Source organism: Notolepis coatsorum, assembly GCF_963971535.1.
Source record: "Notolepis coatsorum genome assembly, chromosome: 2".
Taxonomy (NCBI): Eukaryota; Metazoa; Chordata; class Actinopteri; order Aulopiformes; family Paralepididae; genus Notolepis; species Notolepis coatsorum.
Window position 1 is genome coordinate 128,130,410 of NC_140166.1, and position 24,033 is coordinate 128,154,442.

Genomic DNA, 24,033 nt, shown 5'->3' on the forward strand with positions numbered 1-24,033 from the left:
GCTACCTAATTGCTTCCACTCCTCCCGTGGCACTCGTATCTCCCGTCCTTCACATATCCATGAGACGGGGGGTAATATCTGCCACACTATCTTCTTGTCTCTCTCTGGAGAAGACGATACATTTCCCAAAATGTTGGTGTGGTCCTTTAACCTTCTTCATAGTGGCTTTCCCTCCAAGGCCTTTTCTACTCTCTCTCCCTCTCTGTCCGTAACCCTCTGTTTCTGCCTGCCTGTCTGTTTCTCCCTCTCTGGTGAGAGCAAGGCTTCGATTGGATTTCCAATATTATCTGTCAGTGAAGGACTTGGAGGGATCTTATAAGGGAGCCAGCCCTCTATGAAATTGAGGAGCTGAACTATTTTGTGTGTGTGTGTGTGTGTGTGTGTGTGTGTGTGTGTGTGTGTGTGTGTGTGTGTGTGTGTGTGTGTGTGTGTGTGTGTGTGTGTGTGTGTGTGTGTGTGTGTGTGTGTGTGTGTGTGTGTGTGTGTGTGTGTGTGTGTGTGTGTGCGTGCGTGCGTGCATGCGTGTGTGGATGTATTACAGTAGCTACAGTAGATAGATAATTTATAAAATGTGTCTGTATTGATTTTAGGCTACTGGTTGTACGTCACGTGTGACTGTATAGATGTCACAATTTCTCAACAATGGCTTGTTAAAACTCGTCCTCTCTTCATCCCAGTCTCTCTCTCTCTCTTGTCTGCACACTCACTCTCTCTTTCATCGCTCTCTTCATCTCTGCCTCTGACTCTTTGCTCTTTGTGTCCGTATTGATTTAGTGACAGTGTAGCTCCATGGTCCTCACCCTTTGATAGAGGGACTGAGATGGAGTCTGGGCCAAATTAAATCAAAGTCTCTCTCTCTCTCTCTCTCTCTCTCTCTCAAAGTCTCTCTCTCTCTCTCTCTCTCTCTCTCTCTCTCTCTCTCTCTCTCTCTCTCTCTCTCTCTCTTTTCTCTCTTTCTCTCTATATCTCTCTCTCCCTCTCTCCCTATATATATCATGTATATATATATATATAATATATATTGTGACGAGCCTGGTGGTGTTCAGACTCGTTCAAATACAAACAAATTCGAATGCCACACAAGAGCAATATCAATCAATAAGAATATTGTTAACAGAATTGGCTATGGGGCGACAATAATATGTACAAGAGGCATGGTTTCTATCTTTGGCCTTGCTCTGCTGGCAGCGGTTTATTCATTCACATTGATTCATAACACAGCAGCTCATGTGATCTCCTCTCCGGGAGAGGCAGATGTGGGGAGAAGAAAGAGAAGGAGGGAACCAAGGCTTATATACTCCCAACCTGGCGTAGACAGTAGAAGCTCCGCCTATAGCGCCCTCCAGTGGACACATATATATGCAGTCATGGGAGCAGTAGAGGACAGTTACAGTTAGTTACAACCATACATACAACCTCTAGATTCAACACTCCCACTTATGGTTGCTTAGCACACTGTATGAACTCATCAAAACAATTTACAAAGAAAATAACACAGTCTTAGAACATCAAAAAGAGTATGGCAGTCAATATTTACACACCAAACATGACCTCTGCAAATCTCCTCAGTTTCGATTTTGAATTTTGAAGCAGGCTTCGTCATAGCGTCTGCTACCATGTCATCTGTTGGACAATAAACCAGTGTCATCCTTTCTTCTCTGATGACAGATCTGATGAAATGGTACTTTATGTCCATATGCTTACACCTCTGTCAGCACACAGGGTTTCTCGCAATGGCAATAGTACCCTGGTTGTCCTCATAAACAACAGTCTTCTTATATACATAGTTATCCATCCCTCCGAGCAGTTGTTCTAGATAAATACACTCCTGTATCGTCATGGCCAGAGCCATGTATTCGGCTTCACAAGTTGACAGTGCCACTGTGGGCTGCTTCTTTGTTTTCCATGAGCTGTTTGTGTTTAAACTAACACAGTATCCTGTAGTACTCCTTCTATCTGTGATGTCAGCAGCCAAGTCTGCATCACTGTAGGCTTTAAGCCCTAAGCCTTCCCTGCTTTTTCTGAAACAAAGTAGTTTATCTACTGTACCTTTGAGATAACAAAAAACATGTTTTACCGTAATCCAGTGTTCCTATGTGGGATCAGCAAAATGCTGTGACAACTTACTCACTACAAAACATAGGTCAGGGCGGGTACATGTTGTTAAGTAGATGAGGCTACCCACGGCTTCCCTGTACATTTTTACATCTGTCAGTTTCTGAGCATCCTCCTGGTAATCAAGTTTCTGATCACATGGTGTTTCCCTGGTTCTATATTCCTGCATGTCAAAACGTTTCAGGATCTTTTTCACATATCTCTTCTGGGATACTGTTACACAATTGGCCGACTGCTCAAAGTCCATGCCTAGGAAATGCTTTAACCTGCCAAGGTCTTTCATTTTGAATCTGGTGGAGAGCATACCTTTCACCTGATCTAGGTTCCTAGTGTTGTCTGCTGCGATGATCAAATCATCCACCCAAATGACGATTATCACTTTTCCTGACTCTTTTGACTCCCTTGAGTAAACACAGGGGTCTACTGGATTCTGTAGGAAGTGATCCTTGATGAGGCATGTGTGAAGCATCTCGTTCCAATTTCGCCCAGACTGTTTCAGGCCGTAAATGGATTTTTCTAGCTTGCACACTAGCTTTCCCCCTTTCTTTTCGTAACCTTCAGGTTGTTCCATATATATCTCCCTATCTATGGGTGCGTGCAGATAGGCTGTCTTCACATCCATCTGATGTAGAATCAGATTGTCCTCAGCTGCTTTCTGAACCACTACCCTTACACTGGTCAGGTTGGCGGTGGGGGAAAATGTTTCACCATAGTCTATCCCCTCCCTCTGACTGAAACCCTTAGCTACAAATCTCGTTTTGTACTTTTCGTGGCCTTCGATCCCTTCCTTGATTGAGTACACCCATTTTCCTCCCACTGTCTGTCTGCCCTCTGGCAATTGTGTGAGAGTAAAAGTGTGGTTGTCCTCTAAGAACCTCATCTCCTCGTCCATCGCTCTCTCCCACTTGCTCGACTCTGGGGACACTATGGCTTCCTTAAAAGACTGAGGCACGCCACACACCACTCTGTAGCAGTAATCAATATTGGCGAGTGTACTGTCATCCTCGTCACTTCCTCTCCGGGCATAATCTATCAGATATTTTGGGGGTTTGTGTTCCCTTGAGGGATACCTCCCACTGCTTGGGGCACTTGACGTCACCCTCGGGTGCTCCTCGTCATCGCCCTCTGGGGGTGGCTGGCTGTCTACTTGCACGCCTGTGCTCAGTACGCTAGGCGGGGGTGTCTCTGTCCCCCCATACCTTACCCCAGAGTCCAGCCATGGCTCCTCTGTCTGTGTCTCGATTTCGCACGTTGTCTTGGTGACAAATTTCACTAGTCTGTGCTTTTGCACCTTCCCTTTACCGGGATAGTAGACTAGGAGTGCTGGGCTCCCTCTGTCGTGTCCTACAAAGAGCCCTTTTTCACATCTGGACTCAAGCTTGCCTCTGTCCTGCTGGTAAGCATAGCACACTTATCCGAATTTGTGCATTCTGGCTAGATTACATATTTTCCCTGTCATTGCTGTATATGGGGTGGTGCCCGTGTGTTTCTGGTGTAAGCGGCTTCTTGTACCGCGTAATGCCACAGGCTCTTCGGTATGTTACTATCGTCTAGCTTACACCTGGCCATTTCAAAAAGGGTGCGCCATTCCCTCTCTGCTACCCCGTTCTGATGTGGGGAGTAGGGACATGACGTCTCGTGTCTGATCCTGTTCTTTCTCAGCAGTGATTGGAACTCTATGTTCGTAAACTCTGTCCCGTTGTCTGACCTCAAACATTTTATGTCCCCATAGGGGGCTACATCGGCAAGGAACTTTTCCGTGGCTTGGAGTGCATCACTCTTTGCTTTAAGGAAATAGACGAACACTACGCCTATACCAACATCTGTAAAGGACTGTACATAGTTAAAGCCACCTATGGACTTGTTCCTTACTGGACCGGCTAGGTCGGTGTTAACTAGCTCCAGTGGTCTCTTTACCTTCTCCGTGGGGTCCCTGTTCCTTGTTTGAGTAAACTTCCCCCTTATGCAAACTTCACATTCTTTGTCAGGTCTATGCTTTTCACCTTTAATGTGCATACTGTCTGTCACTGCTTGCAGCTTTAGTAAATCCTTGTGATTACAATGACCCATAATGTCATGCCACGTCTGGATGTCATGACTGACAGTCACATTACATTTGTCATTATTATTGCACTCCGTTTGTAGGTAATACATTCTCCCATATACGTCGATGTTAAACCGTGTACCATCTCGAAAGTCTTTCTCTGGTCTGCATCCCCTTAACAATTGTGTGTATTGAGCTGTACTGTATTGTACCCATTCTGCAATCTGTTAATAAAGTTTTCAATCAATCAATCAATCGTTCTACAAGAACATCTTTACCTTCACTGAAGAACACTTCGGCGCCGTTAGCAGTAGCAGATTTTACTGAGAATAGTTCTTGTGGGAACGAGGGTATATATAGAGCGTCCTTTAACGTCACTGTACACTGGCGTCCCTTACTGTCTATAAGGCGTACCTGTGCGTCTCCTCTCCCTTGCGCCAACCCGTAGGTGCGCTTCCCGTCTGCCAGCTCCATGCTGTGTCCCTCCGGCTCGAAGGATTTATCGAAGTTCTTGAAACTGTTCCTGTCGTTGATGATGTGGGACGACACACCTGTGTCCACGATCAGTCCCCTCCTCGGGAACTGCCGGTGCTGTGTTGGCCGGGTGACGCCCGTAGTCCGCGCCCCCGAAAACGAAATCCTCTCGTCCTGCCGCTCTCCGGGCGTCATCTCGACTCGTCTCACGATCTCCGTCGCCGCCATCTTGTCTGTAGTCGCCATCTCGTCCACAGTCGCCATCTTGGCCGCGGCCGCGATCTCGTCCATCGCCGCCATCTTGTCCGTAGCCTCGGCCTCGTCCGTCGCCGCCATCTTGTCCATGGCCGACATCTTGCCCATGTGCGTATCGGGCGCTCTGGTCTCGTTTCTTTCGGCACTCTTTGTCTGTGTGCCCCGATGATCTGCAGAAGTTGCACCAGACCGTCTTGTTGCAGTTATCCCTCTGATGCCCGTTCTCTCCGCATCGCCAACACGTCAGCTACGTCGTGGGCCTGGCCTTCTCCCTCGGTGTTGCTCGGGCTTTCAGTGCTATCCCCCCCGCTTCCGCGGCGTCTGGGTGGATATCCTCTGAGGCCTCAAAGTTCCGCAGCTTGGCTTTGAACTGCCCCTATGTCATGTCCGTTGAACTGTGGGTAACCAGTAACGGCCTGTACAACTCCGGTAGTCCTCTCATCACCATCGCCATCATTAGCCCCTCACCTGGTGCCTCTCCTGCACTCTTGAGCGCCGTCATGATCTGCTCAGCTCGGATGATGTATTCTGTCATCGTCTCTGTGTGCCCCTTCTTCAGAGCCGTTAATGTTACGTAGAGGGACACTACTCGGGGCCTTCCCCGTCCGATGTAATGCTCCCTCAACACTCCCAGGCTTTCTCTGCCTTTGTCCTTTGTGTCGCGGAATATTAGCCCCAAGCACGTATCGTCGAGCAGCGGCGCCAACTCACAGTATGCGTCCGCATTAAGCTTGTCGTCTTGGGCTTGGTCCTCCGCCGTCAGTGGCCCCGCGGGGGCCGCCAAGATCACCGCCTTGAGTCCCGCGCCGTGCATGCAACATAGCATGTGCTCTTCCCAGAGCTCATATCCCTCCGCTTTTCCATTAAATGAGGGCCATTTGCTCCTTCCCTTGGTCGCCATCCTCCTTCTTGGTGGTAGGTGGTTGGTGTAGCTTAAGTTCCGTAGGCCTAGTATCTAGCCACGCGGTACTCCCGGTGCTACTCTGGCCTACACTTCAGCTAAGCTAGCTACCCTTATTATTTCGCCCCTGCGAGATCTGGGCCCATAACCTGTTAACAGAATTGGCAATGGGGCGACAATAATATGTACAAGAGGCATGGTTTCGATCTTTGGCCTTGCTCTGCTGGCAGCGGTTTATTCATTCACATTGATTCATAACACAGCAGCTCATGTGATCTCCTCTCCGGGAGAGGCAGATGTGGGGAGAAGAAAGAGAAGGAGGGAACCAAGGCTTATATACTCCCAACCTGGCATAGACAGTAGAAGCTCCGCCTATAGCGCCCTCCAGTGGACACAGATATATATGCAGTCATGGGAGCAGTAGAGGACAGTTACAGTTAGTTACAACCATACATACAACCTCTAGATTCAACAAATATGTATTGATTATGGGTAGAATTCAGTTCGATAGGCAAAGAGAATGGTCGTAATACAGTCCGATGGTCTAAATAAAAAACAGGCTCTCGTACAAAAAGAAGGGATTGTTCAATACTCAGAGTAGTCGTCCGGTCCAGGGTCAGTACACAAGGAACACCTTCTCACCTTCAGCTCTCCTCTCACTGCCTCTCACCTCACAAAACTCTGAATATAACAATCTCTCTCTCTCTCTCTCTCTCTCTCTCTCTCAATACACAACTCCAACCTCACCTCCACTCAACTTACTTCTGACTAACCTAGTGTATTTGTAGTGTGTGTGTGTCTGGGGTGTGTGCACGTGAGATGTCGGTGAACTAATGATGTTCTATCAGTACTAATCAGCTACCTAATTGTTTCTACTCCTTCCGTGGCAATAATATCTCCCGTCCTTCACATATCAATGAGAGGGGGGGGGGTGATATCTGCCACAATATATATATATATATCTTTCGGTTGCTTTACTACTACAAGCCCAAACTCCATAGGCTTTGAACTCCTGTCTGTGAAATGAGCTCTTTGTGCTCTGATTGCCCTCTCTCTCTCTCTCTCTCTCTCTCTCTCTCTCTCTCTCTCTCTCTCTCTCTCTCTCTCTCTCTCTCTCTCTCTCTCTCTCTCTCTCTCTCTCTCTCTCTCTCTCTCTCTCTCTTCTCTCTCTCTCTCTCTCTCTCTCTCTCTCTCTCTCTCTCTCTCTCTCTGCAAGTGGAGGTTGAGCTAGTGGGGGGTGACAGTGGGGGGCTCCGGGAGAATCTGTCAGAGCTACGTAGGGACTTGGGGGTTTTCCTCCAGGACAGAGCAAGGGGTGCGCTTGTGAGGGCTAGGTTCACCATGCTGAGAGAGATGGATGCTCCTAGCTCTTTTTTCTTTGGCCTGGAAAGGAAAAAATGTGAGGAAAAACAAATGCACTGTCTGCGTCTACCCAATGGACACGTCACGTCTGTGATCGGGGAGATGCGGGCAGAGGCTGTGCGGTTTTATTCTGTGTTGTATGGTGCTGAACAATGTGACCCTGTGTCTACGGACACATTACTGAGGGATCTCCCTCGTCTCTCTCAGGAACAGAGGACTGAACTGGATACTCCTTTAACGTTTGGGGAGCTGTCGAAGGCAGTCTCCCAGATGACTCCTGGTCGCGCCCCAGGGGTAGATGGTCTGCCTGTGGACTTTTACAAAGGATTCTGGGACACTATTGGACAGGATCTTTTCGTGTCTTGCGCGAATGCATCGAGGTGGGGGAGCTGCCGTTGAGCTGCCAGCGGGCAGTTCTGGCTCTACTGCCGAAGAAGGGGGACCTCAGTGAGCTCAGGAACTGGAGACCTGTGGCGATTCTTTCAGCGGACTACAAGTTGGTTGCAAAGTGCCTGGCCAACAGGCTTAACATGCACCTTGAGTCTGTGGTGCACCAGGACCAGTCATATGGTGTGCCTGGGCGTTCAATGACAGACAATTTGTTTTTAATAAGGGAAATGTTGGACCTGTCAAGGCAACACAATATGAACTTTGGAGTCATCTCTATTGATCAAGAGAAGGCGTTTGACAGGGTGGACCATGGGTATCTGTATAATGTTCTTGCCGGGTTTGGGTTTGGGGAGAGTTTTATGTCAATTGTAAAAATGTTATACAATGGGGCCTCCTGTCTGATAAAAGTGGGTGGGGGCCTGAGCAGGCCAGTCCAGGTGGGGAGGGGGATCCGCCAGGGCTGCCCACTGTCAGGTCAGCTCTACACTTTGGCCATTGAGCCTTTTCTGTGTTTGTTGAGGAAGAGGTTGAAGGGTGTGGGTTCACCCGAGTTGGGGATCGACAGGCCAATATGTCTGTCTGCCTACGCGGATGACTTGACCATATTTGTCAGGGATGGGGAGGATGTAAGAGCCATAGAGAATAGCCTTGAGATGTATGCGAGAGCAGCTTCAGCGAGGGTGAACTGGGGTAAGAGTGAGGCACTGCAGTGTGGGGCATGGAGGGGCCTGACATTACCACAGTTACCGGGGGGGCTACAGTGGGGTATGAATGGCCTCAAGCTTTTAGGGGTATATCTGGGATCAGAGGGGTGGGTCAGTAAAAATTGGGAGGGAGTAGCACAGTCAATGGTGGCTAGGTTGTCAAGGTGGAATTAGCTGCTAGCGCAGATATCCTATAGAGGGAGGGTGCTCATAGTGAATAACCTGGTGGCTTCATCCCTGTGGCATCGGCTGGCTGTTCTTAACCCCCCCAGAGGCTTCCTGGCAGATATCCAGAGGAAGCTGGTGGACTTTTTCTGGTCCGGACATCACTGGCTGAGGGCCGCAGTCCTTTATTTGCCGGTTCAGGAAGGAGGACAAGGCCTTATCGACCTAGAGAGCAGGATGAATGCTTTCAGGCTCCAGGCAGCACAGAAGTTGCAATACAGTACAGGAATATGCTGGAGGGGGCCAGCATGTGCACTGCTGCGGAAGGCTGGTGGTTTAGGGCTGGACCTGCAGTTGTTCCTGATGGAGCTGGAGGAGTTGAACACTGTGGGGGTCTCGGATTTCTACCTGTCGGTGCTGAGGGCTTGTCGGCTGCTGAGAAAGACTCGGGTGGAGGATGAGGCACAAGGACCGTGGGTATGGGAGGAGCCTCTTTTCTATAACACTTTGTTCCCCCTAGAGGCGGTGTGTTCTGTCACCCTGAGACAGCGGCTCATGAGAGGGGGCATCGGAAAACTTTCACATTTACTGTCGCCAGAGAGAGGGGAGTGGAAGACCCCTCAGGAGCTTTCGCTTCAGACTGGAATAACATCTCTGAGACTGCTGGAAAGGTTTATCAGGGAAGTGCTGGGGGTTCTGCCGGACTATGTCAGAGACCGCAGAGTGATGCCACAGGGAGGGCAGGTGCTGGAGTTCCCTGCATTGCAGGTATCCGCAGAGAATGGGGTCTGGCAGGAGGGGGGAGGGTTACTGTCCTTTTCCACCCCCAGCTTGGGACAGTTTAGCCTGGCATGTGGGAAGGCTCTGTACATAACATGCATGAAGGTCAGAAACATCAGGTCCCTGCAGGACGTCAGGCAGCATCAGTGGCAGGGGGTGCTGGGTGATGGCAGCACTGCTAGCTTTAGGTGGAGTTTTTTTTACAAACAGCCACTGCCTAAGAGGTCAGGGGACCTACAGTGGAGGATAGCGCATGGGGTGTTGGCAACGAATCGGTTCCTGGCTCGGGTGGATCCAGGGGTGGGTGATGGGTGCCCCTTTTGCGGAGTATCTGAGACTGTAACCCATGTTTTCCTGAAGTGTCAAAGGATCAATAGGGTGTTGTGGTTCCTAAAAGGGTTGTGTGTGAAGCTGGGGGTGATGTTCTGTGTGGAGAGTTTCATCCTTGGCCAAAAATATTCATTACGTAACAAGGTTGTGAGCGTTTTACTGAACTTTGTTTACGGGCAGGCTAAGTTAGCCATTTGGCTGACCCGTAGGAATCAGTCTGTGCCTATGCTGAGGGGTATGATTTCTGCACGCCTTAGATTAGAGTTCATGTATTTCTCACTGAGACATAATGTTGATGCGTTCGTGAATGCTTGGGGATTGGGGAATGCAATGTGTACTGTGGGGGAGGAGGGGCTGAACATATGCATTTGAAGGTCAAGTGGTTTTTATGTGCTGAAGGAAGTTTTTGGGGTTTGTTGGGGTGTTTGTGGGTGTGTGTGTGTGCGTGTGTGTGTGTGTGTGTGTGTGTGTGTGTGTGTGTGGGTGTGGGTGTGTGTGTGTGCGTGTGTGGGTGTGTGCGGGTGAGTGTGTGGGTGTGTGTGTTGTTTTTATGAAGATGCCGTGATATTTTTGTGTCTCTACTGACTGTTTTTAGTTGACATGTTTTAACATGTTCTCTCTCTCTCTCTCTCTCTCTCTCTCTCTCTCTCTCTCTCTCTCTCTCTCTCTCTCTCTCTCCCTTTCTTTCTTTCCCTCTATCTCTCTCTCTCTCTCTCTATCTCTCCCTCTCTCCCTCCCTCTCTCTCTCTCTCTCTCTCTGTCTTCCTCTCCTCTCCTAGGGTGATGGCTTGCAGCTGGAGTATGAGATGAAGCTGACCAACGGCCAGTCGTTCTGGACACAACATTTCTCCGCGGATGAGTTTGGTAAGAGTGATTACACAGACAGAGAGAGAGATTATAGAACAATTTGCAGACGGCACGAGTTAACACCAATTAGTGCGGCCAATAAAACACAGTGAACTGAACAAATTGCAATGATGAAGAGACGGCTGAATGAATTAATGATGATAGACGAAGAAAGAGAGAGGAAGGGATGAAAAGGAAAAGAGACATTGTGGTGGAGGTGGCCACGTCTCTAACTGAATTATTCCTCCTGTGTTCTCTCTCTCTCTCTCTCTCTCTCTCTCACTTTGTATAACACCTAATCTAATATCCTTGTCACATTCCCGCCACTTTTCACCGCCCACTCACTCTACATTCTCTCTCTCTCTCTCTCTCTCTCTCTCTCTCTCTCTCTCTCTCTCTCTCTCACTCTACATTCTCTCTCTCTCTCTCACTCTCTCTCTCTCTCTCTCTCTCCTGTCACCATCTTTCCATCTCTCTCCGCCTCTCCCTCTCTTTCCCCATCCCTTAATCTCTCTACCTATCTTTTCCCCATCACTCCATCTCTCTCCCCCTCTCCCTCCCCTCTCTCCCCCCCCCCCCCCCCCCCATCTCAGGGATCCTGGAGACAGACATCACGTTCCTGGTCGTCTTCGCCCTGGTCTTCATCGTCTCCTGCTACTTTGCCTGTAAGTGCTATCTCTCTCTGTCTCTCTGTCTCTCTGTCTCTCTCTCTGTCTCTCTCTCTCTGTCTCTCTGTCTCTCTGTCTCTCTCTCTGTCTCCCTCTCTCTCTCTCTCTCTCTCTCTCTGTGCGAGAACTGATCTATCTCGTCATTTGAGAGAGGGCGGGAGGAATCGGGTGCCTTTTTGTCACATGCATTATAAATCAACATATCTTAATGATGGGATAGGAGTGCGTTCTCATGTTTCTGTGACTGTGCACTCCTTTTTTCTTTAGTATTATTCCTGGTGCTGTGAATCAGAGCTTGCCAACGTTTACAAGACAGCCTGGAGAGGTTGGGTGGGGGGGAAGAGCTCCATGTAAATGTGATAACGGTCTAAGTTAGAGTGCAGCAGTAGCCTAATGGTGAGAGACGTACAGTAAGCTTATAATCTCCAGGTCACTGGTGCAAATACCAGGACCTGTCTTGAATGAAATGCACAGGAGAAGTGAAGGAGAAATGTTCTCTTTTCTCTCTAAACTGTAATCCCATCTAAACTCTTAACTATAGTTGCCTTCATATATATTCATATTCAGTCTTGGAAGAGTTTCACTTAGTTGAAAAGTTAGCTTTTTGGAACTTTCTAAATCTGACATAACTCAAAATCTAGGTTGTTTTTAATAATCAAATTACACATACAAGCAAACCTTGTACAACCTCAAAATTAGGGATCGACCAGTACATCTGATTGCTGATCAGACCCGGTGCCAGAGGAAAGTATCTGGCCAGGCATTTGGTTTTTATTGGCTGGCCCAACAATAACTTTTTAATGCAACAATGGATTCATATTGAATATGGTAGTTCAATATTATGTAGGTTTATATGTTGAAAAGACTACCATGGATACTTATTTACTGTATATTTTAATGATGACACTTTGGTTAAGTCTATATTAATGAATTGTGACCTGATAGTGAAGCCTATTATTTATTATTAAGAATGGCAAAGTTGTGTAGAAACCTAACAATTCACACACAAACAGTATGATGCCTACATCAGACAGTTGCATCAGCACCATGGACAGTACTGGACATTTTTATTCTACTCTCTCATGTGTATTAGCCGATATTGGGAAAAATACCCAAAAGCTGGAAGACAATTCAGGAAAACAACTTCTATATGATTGCTAATCCTTAAACCAAGCTAGCCAGACGCTGGCTGGAGTGAACCCGGAGACATTTCAAAGCATCATACAACGACTTGAAAAAAACATGAACAACTCTCGAGAAGTTGACGTCACTCATACTTTAAAGAGTTATTACACACAACTCAAAACCAGTCTAGCAGACCACCAGCTGAGGGTATGCTTAGACTAGGGTGACCATATTTAGATTTCCAAAAAAGAGGACATGCTGGCCCCAGCCTCGAGATACATAATGATACTCAAAGTTTACTCAAATATGCCTTATTGTTATACTATATTTAAAGTATGCCTCCTCTGTATAGATAGAAAATGATTATTAAATATTATTTTATATAACAATAATATCTCTCTATAACCAAAGACACACCAAACCAAAGTTACTCAACAATCAACATGTTTTAATATGCCTAAAATGATCTCTGACAAATCTCAATGGCACAAGAATTACCTATGTTTATTATATAAATCAAACCAAAAACATTTGGAGGCACCATGAACGAAATATAAGGCTACTAAACATTTTGGCAGTGTCAGAGTCTGGAAATGTCTTTTTTCCAATCCATGGATCTGTAGCTGTATGAAATGCAATTAAGCATTACATCATGCGCAGGAGTGTGTTATACGAATTAGATCATGCCTAGGGGGGTCGCATGATCTAATTTGTATAACACACGACTTCAAGTGATGTAATGTCTTTTATACAATGGCCGAATTCATCCAACCGTATTGCTATACAATAAACACACAGTAATTGAAGCATAATGGAGATTTATTCACAAAACCATCCGCAAAAAAAGTAGGTCAATTTCTTTTTTAAATTGCCTCCGTGTCTAGAAGCAGATGCTGTGCTTCAAAGCATGCCATCTAACAACAAACTTCATATAAATCCTGCAATGTATTATTGTTTTGACAATGGGTCATGACAAACCAATTACATAATCCAACATTGTGTAAACAACTAACATATTCCAGTTAACACTTTCCGTGCCACTCATGAGATATCTTGTGTTTTTTTATAGGTGGTTGAAAGCCACTCACGAGATTTCTCGGAAATCTTTTTTTTTTTAGCGATCTGAAATCATATTGCATCACCCGAGCCTACCCGAGTATAGCCGAGCGGCGCCGGCGATCATTGTGGAAAAAAGCGCCCCCTGTCGTCTCCCAGATGACATAAGTGATTTTGGAATGGACTCAATGAAAATGAATGGGGAAAAAAATCCGGTACTCCACATTTTCCAGTCCACTGATCCAGCCGGGGTTACCACAGTTCATTCTGGAACCTCAGATCCCCGCTGATCATGGAGTTCTACTGTATCGCGTTGGATCCCTACACTTATCGATTTTTTCGAATGGTGATCAGGAATTGGAATATACCAGTTGGATACCATCTGATGTCAGGTAAGGACTCTATGTTATCAGTGTTAGGATAATCAGAGTAAGTTTGATGAAGTTATAAGCTGTTTTGTGAAATGTCCGCTTTCGGTTTCACTGTAAAAGTCCGAGAGGAAATCAACGGGGCGATTATCCGTGCGCGGCTCGAATGTGCTTGCGTGCACGTATAATATTGATCATCTAGCGTTTATTTGAAAACGATTCATAAAAAGGCCGACGAATATCAACGTTGTGGAATATTCCAGTAAAAGACGATTTTCATAGAATGCTCCAGAATGAACTGTTTTTTATCTGAAAACGGGTGCTTTTCTAAATGCTCTGAAACGGAAACGACGCGATAAAAAAACAATCTGCCTTGACAGCACTGACTGGAAAATAGTCTTTGATAATGCGATGGGCAGATTAGACACATAGCCATAATTTAAAACATAGATTAGGCGATATTAACGTTAACTTTGGCGCCGATGGTGGCATTCAGCGGGTAAAAAGGAAAACACGGCCTGGCGCTCAAAGTGTTAACGGTATCTTTTTTAAATTATTCGTTACGAATATATCCATACTTCCATTGTGTCCGGGACATCCAGTGAAATCGCTTCGTGCGACAGTGTCCTTTTGCAGAGGCAGGTTGCTACAAAGCATGCCATCTAACAGTGAAGTTACCGGTTGTTATTTGATTGATTGATTGTTTGAAAATTGTATTAACAGATTGCAGAATGGGTACAATACAGTACAGCTCAATACACACAATTGTTAAGGGGATGCAGACCAGAGAAAGACTTTCGTCTTGTTTACATCAGGGTCCCCCATTTTCAATGCATCATGACATACAGATAAACAGTGCTACATCTATACATAGGTTGCTACAAAGCATGCCATCTAACAGTGAAGTTAGCCGTTGTTATTTGATTGATTGATTGATTGAAAATGTTATCTACAACGAATGCCATCTAACAACACACTTCCCGCAATTTATATTTTGTTTTACAATGAGTCATGACCAACCAATTACATAATTCAACATTGTGTAAGCAACTAACACATTCCACGTGACTTTAACGTTTTTGAATGAGTCGTTATGATGATATCAATATACATCCATTCATAAAGATTATTGTCCGCCATCTTGGTTTCATTCATAAAAACACGAACGGCGGAGTGATTAGGAAAAAAAGTTATTCGGTTGTGGGCGGGTTCTGGGATCACGTGGAGTGTGTTATGAGAAATAACAACGTCTGAAAGAAGTGTTTCAGCCAATCATAATCAAGAAATTTGCATGCCATTGTATAAACGCATTTACAGCATCCTCTGTTTTCCTGGGTCTAACAAAGAATTCGGTAAACTTTGCAGACGAACTCTCACCTTGCACAGCTTTTTTAAAATGTTTAAAAATAACAGGTGGGGTACCGCGTTGGGCCGTCATGCCCGTGCGCTGAACGCACGCAAGTCGCGGCACTTTGCGAGCGTCTAGCGGCTCGAGGTTGCATTTTCCGCCTGTTCTTGAGTTACATGACGATATGTCAGGCGAGCGTCTTTTTACGCACCGTAGGTCTTTGAAACCCGAAAATTTTCATGAATGTATAAAAAAAATAAAACTGACACCCCAGACAAGGCGTGAAAAGAGGACATGTCCGGGCAAAAGAGGACGTTTGATCACCCTAGCTTAGACCATATCATCAGAAATGGAGCCAATTCTTTCAGACTTTATTCCCATAAATAAAAACATTCCATATTTCTCCTGGCCCTCCATAACACCAGATCTCTACATATATCAGGCTGATATTGGCCGTTTTTAACCTCTTCAACTCAATCAGCGCCAGACCCGAGGATAGTCGTGTTATCTCGCCACCCGTTCTGCACCAGACCCGAGTATAGTCAGATTTTCATCGTTATTTCTTTTATTCAATATTTCTATTCATTACAGGCACACAGACTCGGGGTTAACATGGGGAATCATCCTGAGAATGCCAAAGTGCAATACCGGCCGCATCCTCCCAGGTGGCAGTATCGAGCACCCTTTGAAACCTTATATCTTGGTCTGTGCGATGTTCAAATGTCTCCGGGCGCACTTTTCTTTGTCAGGCGAGTCGAGCGGGTATCCCGATCACATTGAGAAGCGTCAAATGCCCCCCCGATGCATCTGTTGTGGTCGATTATGTTGGCGACACAATGGACACCAATACTTGGACTTGCGATCAGACAATTGGAATATTCTTTTTGGGGTACCTCCTAGTGAAGGTAAGGACTAAATGACATCAAACCCTGTTTTGATCCAACCATGATTTCACCTCGATCGCAACGTGTGTGTGTGTAACGTTACTCCACAACGTATGCCGTTGGTGACGATCAAAGCATCAAAAAACGACCCCCCCCCCTTTCATGCATTCATGATGAAACAGAATACCTATTATATAAATTTTATTTGGAAATAGTAGCGTGTCCAGGCGAGAAACGGCAAAAGTTTTCACTAAAGTTTTTAGTGAAATTCACGTTTTGCTCCATATCGTCGTTTTCTGGGATTAGACAGGCTCACTCTAAAACCATACTTATATTCACCACGGTATAACACGCCGACGTATTGATGAAAAAACTAATTATTTTTCACATAATTGAACGATAGATAGTTGATGTTAAATGGGCCATAGTATTGTATCCATAGCTAGAATATAAAATATATATATAACCCTGCAAACACAGCCACTTATTCCTATCTTTTAGAGCATTGGCGTGGTAGGAACAAACAATGCTCAAGTCAGGGGCGTCCAATGAGTTAACAGGCACCCAGAAAAGTGGCAATTTTTTTTACTTGAACTTGAGGACTGCATACTTTTCTTTGCAAAGCTTAGCTTTATACTTTATACTTATAGCACATGCATGCCCCTGGTCTCTTTTGAAAGATAACATTCTGAAGTTACTAATACAAAAAATCACTTTTAGTGCTAATGAAATAGAGTAATAGAGGTCTGAACTTGAGTTGAACTTGAACTTGTGTACTAACATTTTTCTTTAGTGGTTGCAATATATAAAAATTAGGGCTGTCAAAATTAATGCTTTGGAGATTCATTTAAATTATTTAAAGGATTAAAATAAATGAGTCTAGATTAATCTATGGAGTGAAAAATCTTCAATCTTAGCGCCGCGGATATAAGAGAGGTCTAGCTGAGTCAATGTTGATGGTTTTGTTGAACATTTGTATTTCACAGGAGAGAAACTGTATTAAAAGAAAGCTATTAAAATAGTCTTTGAATCTAAATCTACTTTCTTTGTGTTGATTTTACATTAATTCCATGATTTTACTCAAGTAAATATCTGTTACAAGCTTCGGTCTTAAGTAGAAAAATGCAATTTTTTATCTAGATTAATTACAGAAAATTGTGAGATTAATTCGTAAATTTTTTTTACTCTATTGACAGCACTAATACAAAAAAATATATATAAAAGAAAATAGGTGTAAGCTGGAAAACCGTGGTTCCATAGCCTGAAGTCTTATGTAGTACAGGTCCAAATTCTATACAAATCTGTTCTGAAATCGGTCTTTGAGAGACGTCCAAGTATAACCAGCGACAAAAAAAAAAGCTCTCAAATCCGTTTCCTCATCCACGGCCGTTCATTCTGAAGTGTGATTCACTTCTGGTTTTCGCTTGTCAACTTTCACCTAGATCCCTTATTCACACCCCCCACGTGGGGTATCATTGGGAAGGTACACTCATTGCCTACAACACTGACCAATCATATTCGCCACCAGCAGATGATTGGCAGTTCTGGAGCGCCGGGAGTCCGGGGTGGTCATCTGACGCACAGCGCATAAAAAGACACTCGCCTGACATATCGTCATGTACCTCGAGAACCGAGGCACGGATTCGGTCGAGTGAGGTGGCGTTCGAACGGCAACAAATAGATCTTTTGAACGGTAATTTATATGTTCGGCGAAAAATGTAGCCCGAGCCGCTAGACACTCACAAAGTGCTGTGACTTTGTGCTTTCCACCCACGGGCACGTACCCCACCTGTTATCTGTATCGGCTGGTACTGTATCATAATTTCAATATTGGCGATCCGACATTACCATCTTTCACAGGGTCAATGTACTCACGTTTAATGCTAAAAATAAAATAGTGCTACCATATGAAACTAGAGATCAGAATTGTAAGGAATCTGTAGATGCCAATTTCATGCTTACACAGAAAGGGGCTAAATAGTGCTCCAAAGCAATATTTTGATGGGAAGACGCATGCAATATTTTATATCCAAAGGTTAGGAATATTTTGGCAGGCAAAATGTATACTAACTCCTTGCTACTTAAAAGAGGAAAAAAATACGTAGGCTATACGTTACACATTTATGTAATTTATTATGATTTCTTTGAATGATTTTGAGAGTTATTTATGTACATGTGTCTATTTATTATTTATAAATGTCTGTTCAGTTTGTCAAAGTCTAATGTCTGTTGTAAACTCCATGCACATTTACATTTTAGTGTCATAAAACATTTATTGTTTTAAGTTATTAGCCTATATTAACCATGTGTTAATTTAAAGGGAGCTTTGTGTTACTTAAAATTTAGACTTTTACTACAATTGAATATCAGCCCCAAATATTGGCAAACAGCCTCCTTATTTCCTAAGAACTGCGTATCAGTATCAGCCCTGAAAAAAACACATTTTACTCAAAATACATGCTAATGTCAGGTGCAGCTGTTGCATGCTATCAGTCCTTGTGTCAAAAGCTTGCATACTGTAATACATTTTAGAAACATGTCTTCAATGCAATAAATCATTATGTAAACAAAGGTAGTTGTGAAACCAGGGCCTTGTTCCTCGTAATAATTTTCAGGATAACTTGCCATATGCCAGACCTTTCGGTTCCCCGAAGCGCGATTGTCTAAATCACTATGGCAACAGATCAGAAAGTTTGAACTTGCTCCAGCGCAGAGTTTAGTTCAGTTAGCTGGATAAACTGGCCACGCCCTCGCAAAATAAAATGCCAGCTCTCTTCACAGATCCCATTATACCATTCCGAATTATGTTTTTGTGCTTAGTTTTTCTAGAGGGGGCTTTTGAAATGTAAAATAATAGACCTAAAATGCTGATAATAAATCATATTCAGCCTATGGATTTACTTTGTCCTAAATAATGCACGTCATATACGGCACTCGCAAGTCGCGTCTCGTGACACACACTATGTGGTTATTTTAATAACGGAGCATTGCAAATGTGAATCCCGCTGGGATATTTTTAACGAATGAAACCTATATCGGGAGTTTGGGAGTTTCATATTCTCCGCTGTGGATGTATTTGCATAACGGAACGCCCGGATTATGTTTCATTCAAGCTTAAATTGAAGCGTCTTTATGCGTGGATTGTGGATGTGAATTACGAGAATCTGAATCTGTGGATTGTTGAATTGTATCACTGTCACTCACACGTTATTGTGATATTGTAACTGGGATTAAAATGAGGAGATGTGCTGTTTGACGGATTTGATGACGTGGACGTGACTTGAGAAAAGTTGAATGAGCAAGCCTTTGACGTTTTTGAGAAAATGCATTTATCTGTTCAAGCACTGTTATCTGATGATGAACAAGAGGGTGATGAACATGACTGGTGTCACTGGTATAAACCAAAGGTTAATCAATTCAATGCATGTATGGATGATGTCCGTTAAAACCTGATTAATATTGAAACTGTATAGCCTCCAAGCCTCTCTGACACGTTATTTCCGGGGTCGCGCCTTGAAAACTTTGGGAACCATGTATTTATATAGTCCATGATACCTATAAGCTCATACAGTACAGATATCCTCATTAGTATAATTCGTATCAATTAGATACTCTTTGGGCTTGTTTTTATCTACTTATTCTGAAAGAGTTGAACAAATTATTTTCGCTAGCAAGATCTCATTCGATTATTCATTCCATTAAGCCTACTGCCAGCAGGCACATTTAAAGAAATATAATCTGATTGATTGGGTAATGAGGGACTTAAAATTTGCCTATAGATATGCATTTAACTTGTCGGCGAGGCTATTGAGCCGTACTGTATTGTACCTAGGGCTGGGCGATATGGCCTAAAAATAAAATCCCAGATTCTTTTTTAATCGATTTTTTTCTCAAAAAAGAAAAAACGTTGTTTTTATTTGACACAAAAAACCATCAAACCAAGATGAATGTCCCTATTGGGATTGAAGTGCAAACCTAACTTTCACCAATCTTCACTTAAAAATATTTTTATAATAATAATATATATAAAAGGTTACTCTTGATCAAACAAAGATGAATGTCCCTATTGGGATTAATATTGCATTAACCTGCTTTTTCACCAAACTTCACTTAAAACAAATAAAAGGTGCCTCTTGATCATCAAACAAGAATGAATTTCCCTATTGGGATTAATAAAGTGTAAATCTAACTTTCACCAAACATCACTTTTTGTCAAATAAAAGGTGACTCTTGAAAAAAAAATCTATTCGTTTTTCAAAATCGTCCCAAATCATTAATTCGAATTATCGATAATATCGATTAATCGCCCAGCCCTAATTGTACCCATTCTGCAATCTGTTATAAAGTTTTCAATCAATCAATGCCGTTAGAGAATCAGGATTTCTGAGATCGACACATGCTGTCTTTTCAGGTGAGGCGGCCGTGCGCAATTATCCTGAGTATCAAGTCTGGTTAGAATTAACAAGAGTGAATCCGCCTTCGAGGAATGTGTGTATGTGCATAACCCTCTTTCCCCTTGTAACCAGAATACATTTTCATACAAGGAAAATGTTTCTCTGTGTTCACTTGCTCAAGAGGGATATAAATATAAGGTAATATAAAAATCTTAGATATAATTTGATACATATATTTTTGTATTTTAATTAAAAAAATGCAAACAAAAAATATCAATTGTATATTATGTGGAAGTATATAATCAGAGGTGACAGTGTATGCAGTATTAGGAGTGTAATAAATAGAATATACAGACAATTTGCACGGGTGGAAAGAATATCTTCTTGCTTGAGTTATATACAGAATATATACAGAGGAAGAGGAGTTACATTATGGAGGTAGAGGAGTTATATACAGAATATATACAGAGGTAGAGGAGTTACATATAGAGGTAGATGAGTTATATACAGTACAGAATATTGTTACGGATGTGTTGGCAGAGGGCCCAAGCGCAAACAGATACGAGGGAGAGGTAGATATGGATTGTCAAAAGTGAGCACTGCTCCTTTAATCTTGAACACTTCGAGCCAGGGGTGAAGTGTAACAAAATAATCCAATTTAAACAGAGTGCAGCAACAAAGATATTTACAAAAATACGTCCAAAGGCAGCAGTAAAAATACAAAAACAAAGAATAGCACAGCTGAAGAACTGGCAGAGGGCTAAATACGAAAAACAAATAATAAACTCATAAAGAGAGCAAGTCCAAAAGGCACAAACAAAACACTGCAAGGCAGGCTAGGAAAAACATGAACAACTGACTACAAATTAAAACCCTAACAAACAAAATGAACATTCCACGAAAAACAACGAAGGGAGGAACAAACAAAATAAACACTAGGAACACTTACTACAAAAATACTGGAAGGAGTAACAGGATCACAGGAACAGAGGAACTAGACAGCAAACACTAGTAGGGAATCCAAACAATGAACCGACAAGGAGAGAATGGCAAACGAGGCAGATATACACACACTGATTGACACAAGAGGGTAATTGGGAACGAGACACACCTGATGGGAAAAGCTGAACTAACACACAGGGGTAAGGAAAACAAAAGGCCAAACACACACTGGGGAATAAACTAGACTAGAATCAAAATTACAATTACAGAGAGAACACCATACAAGGGACAAATAAAACAATTACAAAGGGAACGATACTAAAGACAGAACACAGTTAAAACACACAGGAGACAATACAAACGCCAAGAGTACAAGAATGTCCAAAGGTGGGGGCTGGTGAAGAGTAGAGGAGAAAAGTCCTCGCAAGGGTGGGGGCTGTTGAGGAGAGGAGACAGGGAAAAAAGGTCCAGGGACAGGCGAACCCTCACAAATATATACAGAGGCTATACTGAGGTCAAGGGGTAGCAGTTATAGGGTCACCAGTACCCCTAGATCACTTCTCTGTGAATAACAAGTCAACTTGGCTAATCAGTGGAATAGTGAAAATGTATTTGGTAAATAAATACACGTAAATTAAGAAACACAAAATGTACATTTAAATAAAAAATCGAATAGAGGGTTGTCTGTTTTCTTATAAACTAATAGTTTCCAGTCCTCTACACAGGGTTAAACGCTCTTCCTTAGAGAGAGCAGGTATAGAGAGAAACGAGAAGTTGTGCTCGCCAAGAAAACACTGCTGCAAGATGGCCGCATATTAACACTTCCAGTGCATGAATGCCACCAGCCACTTCAATGATAGCGTTGTGAACGCATAATCTCTGTCTTAAATTATGGCTATGTGTCTAATCTGCCCGTCGTTTATCAATGACTTGTTTGCAGTCAACATTGTCGAAACGGATTGTTTTTTAATCGCTTAATTTCCGTTTTATAGCATTTTGAAAAGCCCTCGTTTTCAAGGAAAATATTAAGATTCCGTGATAAAAGGCATTTACTGGAATATTCTGGAATACACAAAAAACTTTGTCATTTCTCGGCCTATTTATGAATAGTTTTCAAATAAACGCTAGATTATCAATAGTATATGTGTACTTATGCACGCTATAGAAGCGGGCTGAAATATCGATTATCTCATTTCCTGATCGCTCGCAGAGCCACACACGCATAGGGCAAACGCTGATATATAGGTGAAAATAGCTCTGATTATCCCAAGACTGGTAAAATAGATTCCTTACCTCAGATCAGATGTTATCCAAAAAGATTATTCCAATTCCTGATCGCCATTCCAAATATCGATCGCGTTTATTGATTCAGCATTGGGTACTGTAAATACATAATCCACGCGTTTTCCGGGCCGGTGATCACAATGGATCCTTCAGTTGGCTCGACGGAAAAGTAAAATGAGGAAACTGCCCCCCCCCCCCCCTTCAGCAGTCTAAAGTAATGGGGTGCAGTTACACAGGGAGAGACGATAGGGGGCGGTATCTTCCCAATTGAGCTCAGAGAGAGTCTGCAACACTAACCTGAGGCTCGATTGATGAAATATGAATTCAAATGGCCAATAAAAAAAAATACGACAAACAAACGCTATATAGCGTTGGTGGGCACTCAACGGTCGGAACTAACGACAAAACGCGTGGCTGGCATCCAAAGTGTTAATAGGCCCACTTTTTTTTCTCCCTTCTATCTCTCTCTCTTTCTCTCTATCTCTTCTTCACCATCTGTTCCCACATCTCCATCCCTTTTATCTATGCCCCCTCTCTCTTATTCGTCCTCCATAGACAATCTGAAGGGAAGGCAGCTTCTTCATACAACCTACAAGATGTTTATGACAGCGGCAGGTGTGGAGGGTGAGAGTCATAACTCTTAACACACAATACACACAGACACACACACACACACATATGCTGTACACAAACACACACAAGGATGGATGGACACTTGCTTCACATCTCTCTCTCTCTCTTTCTCTCTCTCTCTCTCCTGATCTCATGCACACACACGCACACACACACACACACACACACACACACACACACACACACACACACACACACACACACACACACACACACACACAATCACAATGAGCCATGCACATAGCAGGAGCGTTCCATAGTGGTAATCCCCACTTCAGATTAAAGATATTATTATCATACTTATTAGCCTATGAATAGAAACTATTGCACACAGAGGTGCAATACGACTCTAGGGTGCCCAGCCGAGCACTCTCTCTCTGACAACCTCTCCTCCTTGTTCCCCACATCCCCATCCTCTCCACTCCCCTCTCCTGCTTCTCTCGCTCTCCTCCCCTCCCTTCTCGGAATCTTGTATCTCTCCGGAGTCCCAATTCTCCCTCCTTCATGCCCCTTCTCTCCTTCTTTATCATTTCCCCTCTTCTCTCTCCTCCCCCTGCTCTCAATCCCTCTCCTCCTCACCATCTCGTTCTCTCCTCATATCTCTCCTCTACCCTCTCTTTCTTCCTATCCTCCCCTCTGCCTCCTGGCCCCTTGTCCTGCATCTTCCTGCATCCTCTCCTTCTCTTCTCCCTCTCTCCCTCCCTCTTATCTTCTCTCCCTTCTGTCCTTCTCCTCCCCCTCCTCCTCCTCCTCCTCCTCCTCCTCCTCCTCCTCCTCCTCCTCCTCTTCCTCCTCCTCTCTACAGTGCTCAGCCTGTTGTTTCATTGTATCTACTGGAGCCTGTATGCCAGAGATGGAGTTGGGAACGGAAGTTTGAAGTTACTGGGTGAGTCCTACTCACATCTCCCACCTCACAGCCCCCTGGTTGGCTGGCTGGCTGACTGACTGACTGACCCTCAGACTGG

At 44.0% G+C, this 24,033-nt stretch overlaps 1 protein-coding gene across 1 annotated transcript in view; it reads left to right on the forward strand.

Moving 5' to 3' along the window:
- The window catches only part of tmem145 (transmembrane protein 145), a gene marked incomplete at its 5' end in the record, with an annotated part of 144,936 nt that overhangs the window by 82,618 nt on the left and 38,285 nt on the right, over positions 1 to 24,033 (forward strand). The window contains 4 exons of the mRNA XM_084308291.1: positions 10,300 to 10,384; positions 10,960 to 11,031; positions 22,991 to 23,059; positions 23,874 to 23,954. Coding sequence (XP_084164417.1) covers positions 10,300 to 10,384; positions 10,960 to 11,031; positions 22,991 to 23,059; positions 23,874 to 23,954 — 307 coding nt within the window. The remainder of the gene's footprint in view (positions 1 to 10,299; positions 10,385 to 10,959; positions 11,032 to 22,990; positions 23,060 to 23,873; positions 23,955 to 24,033) is intronic.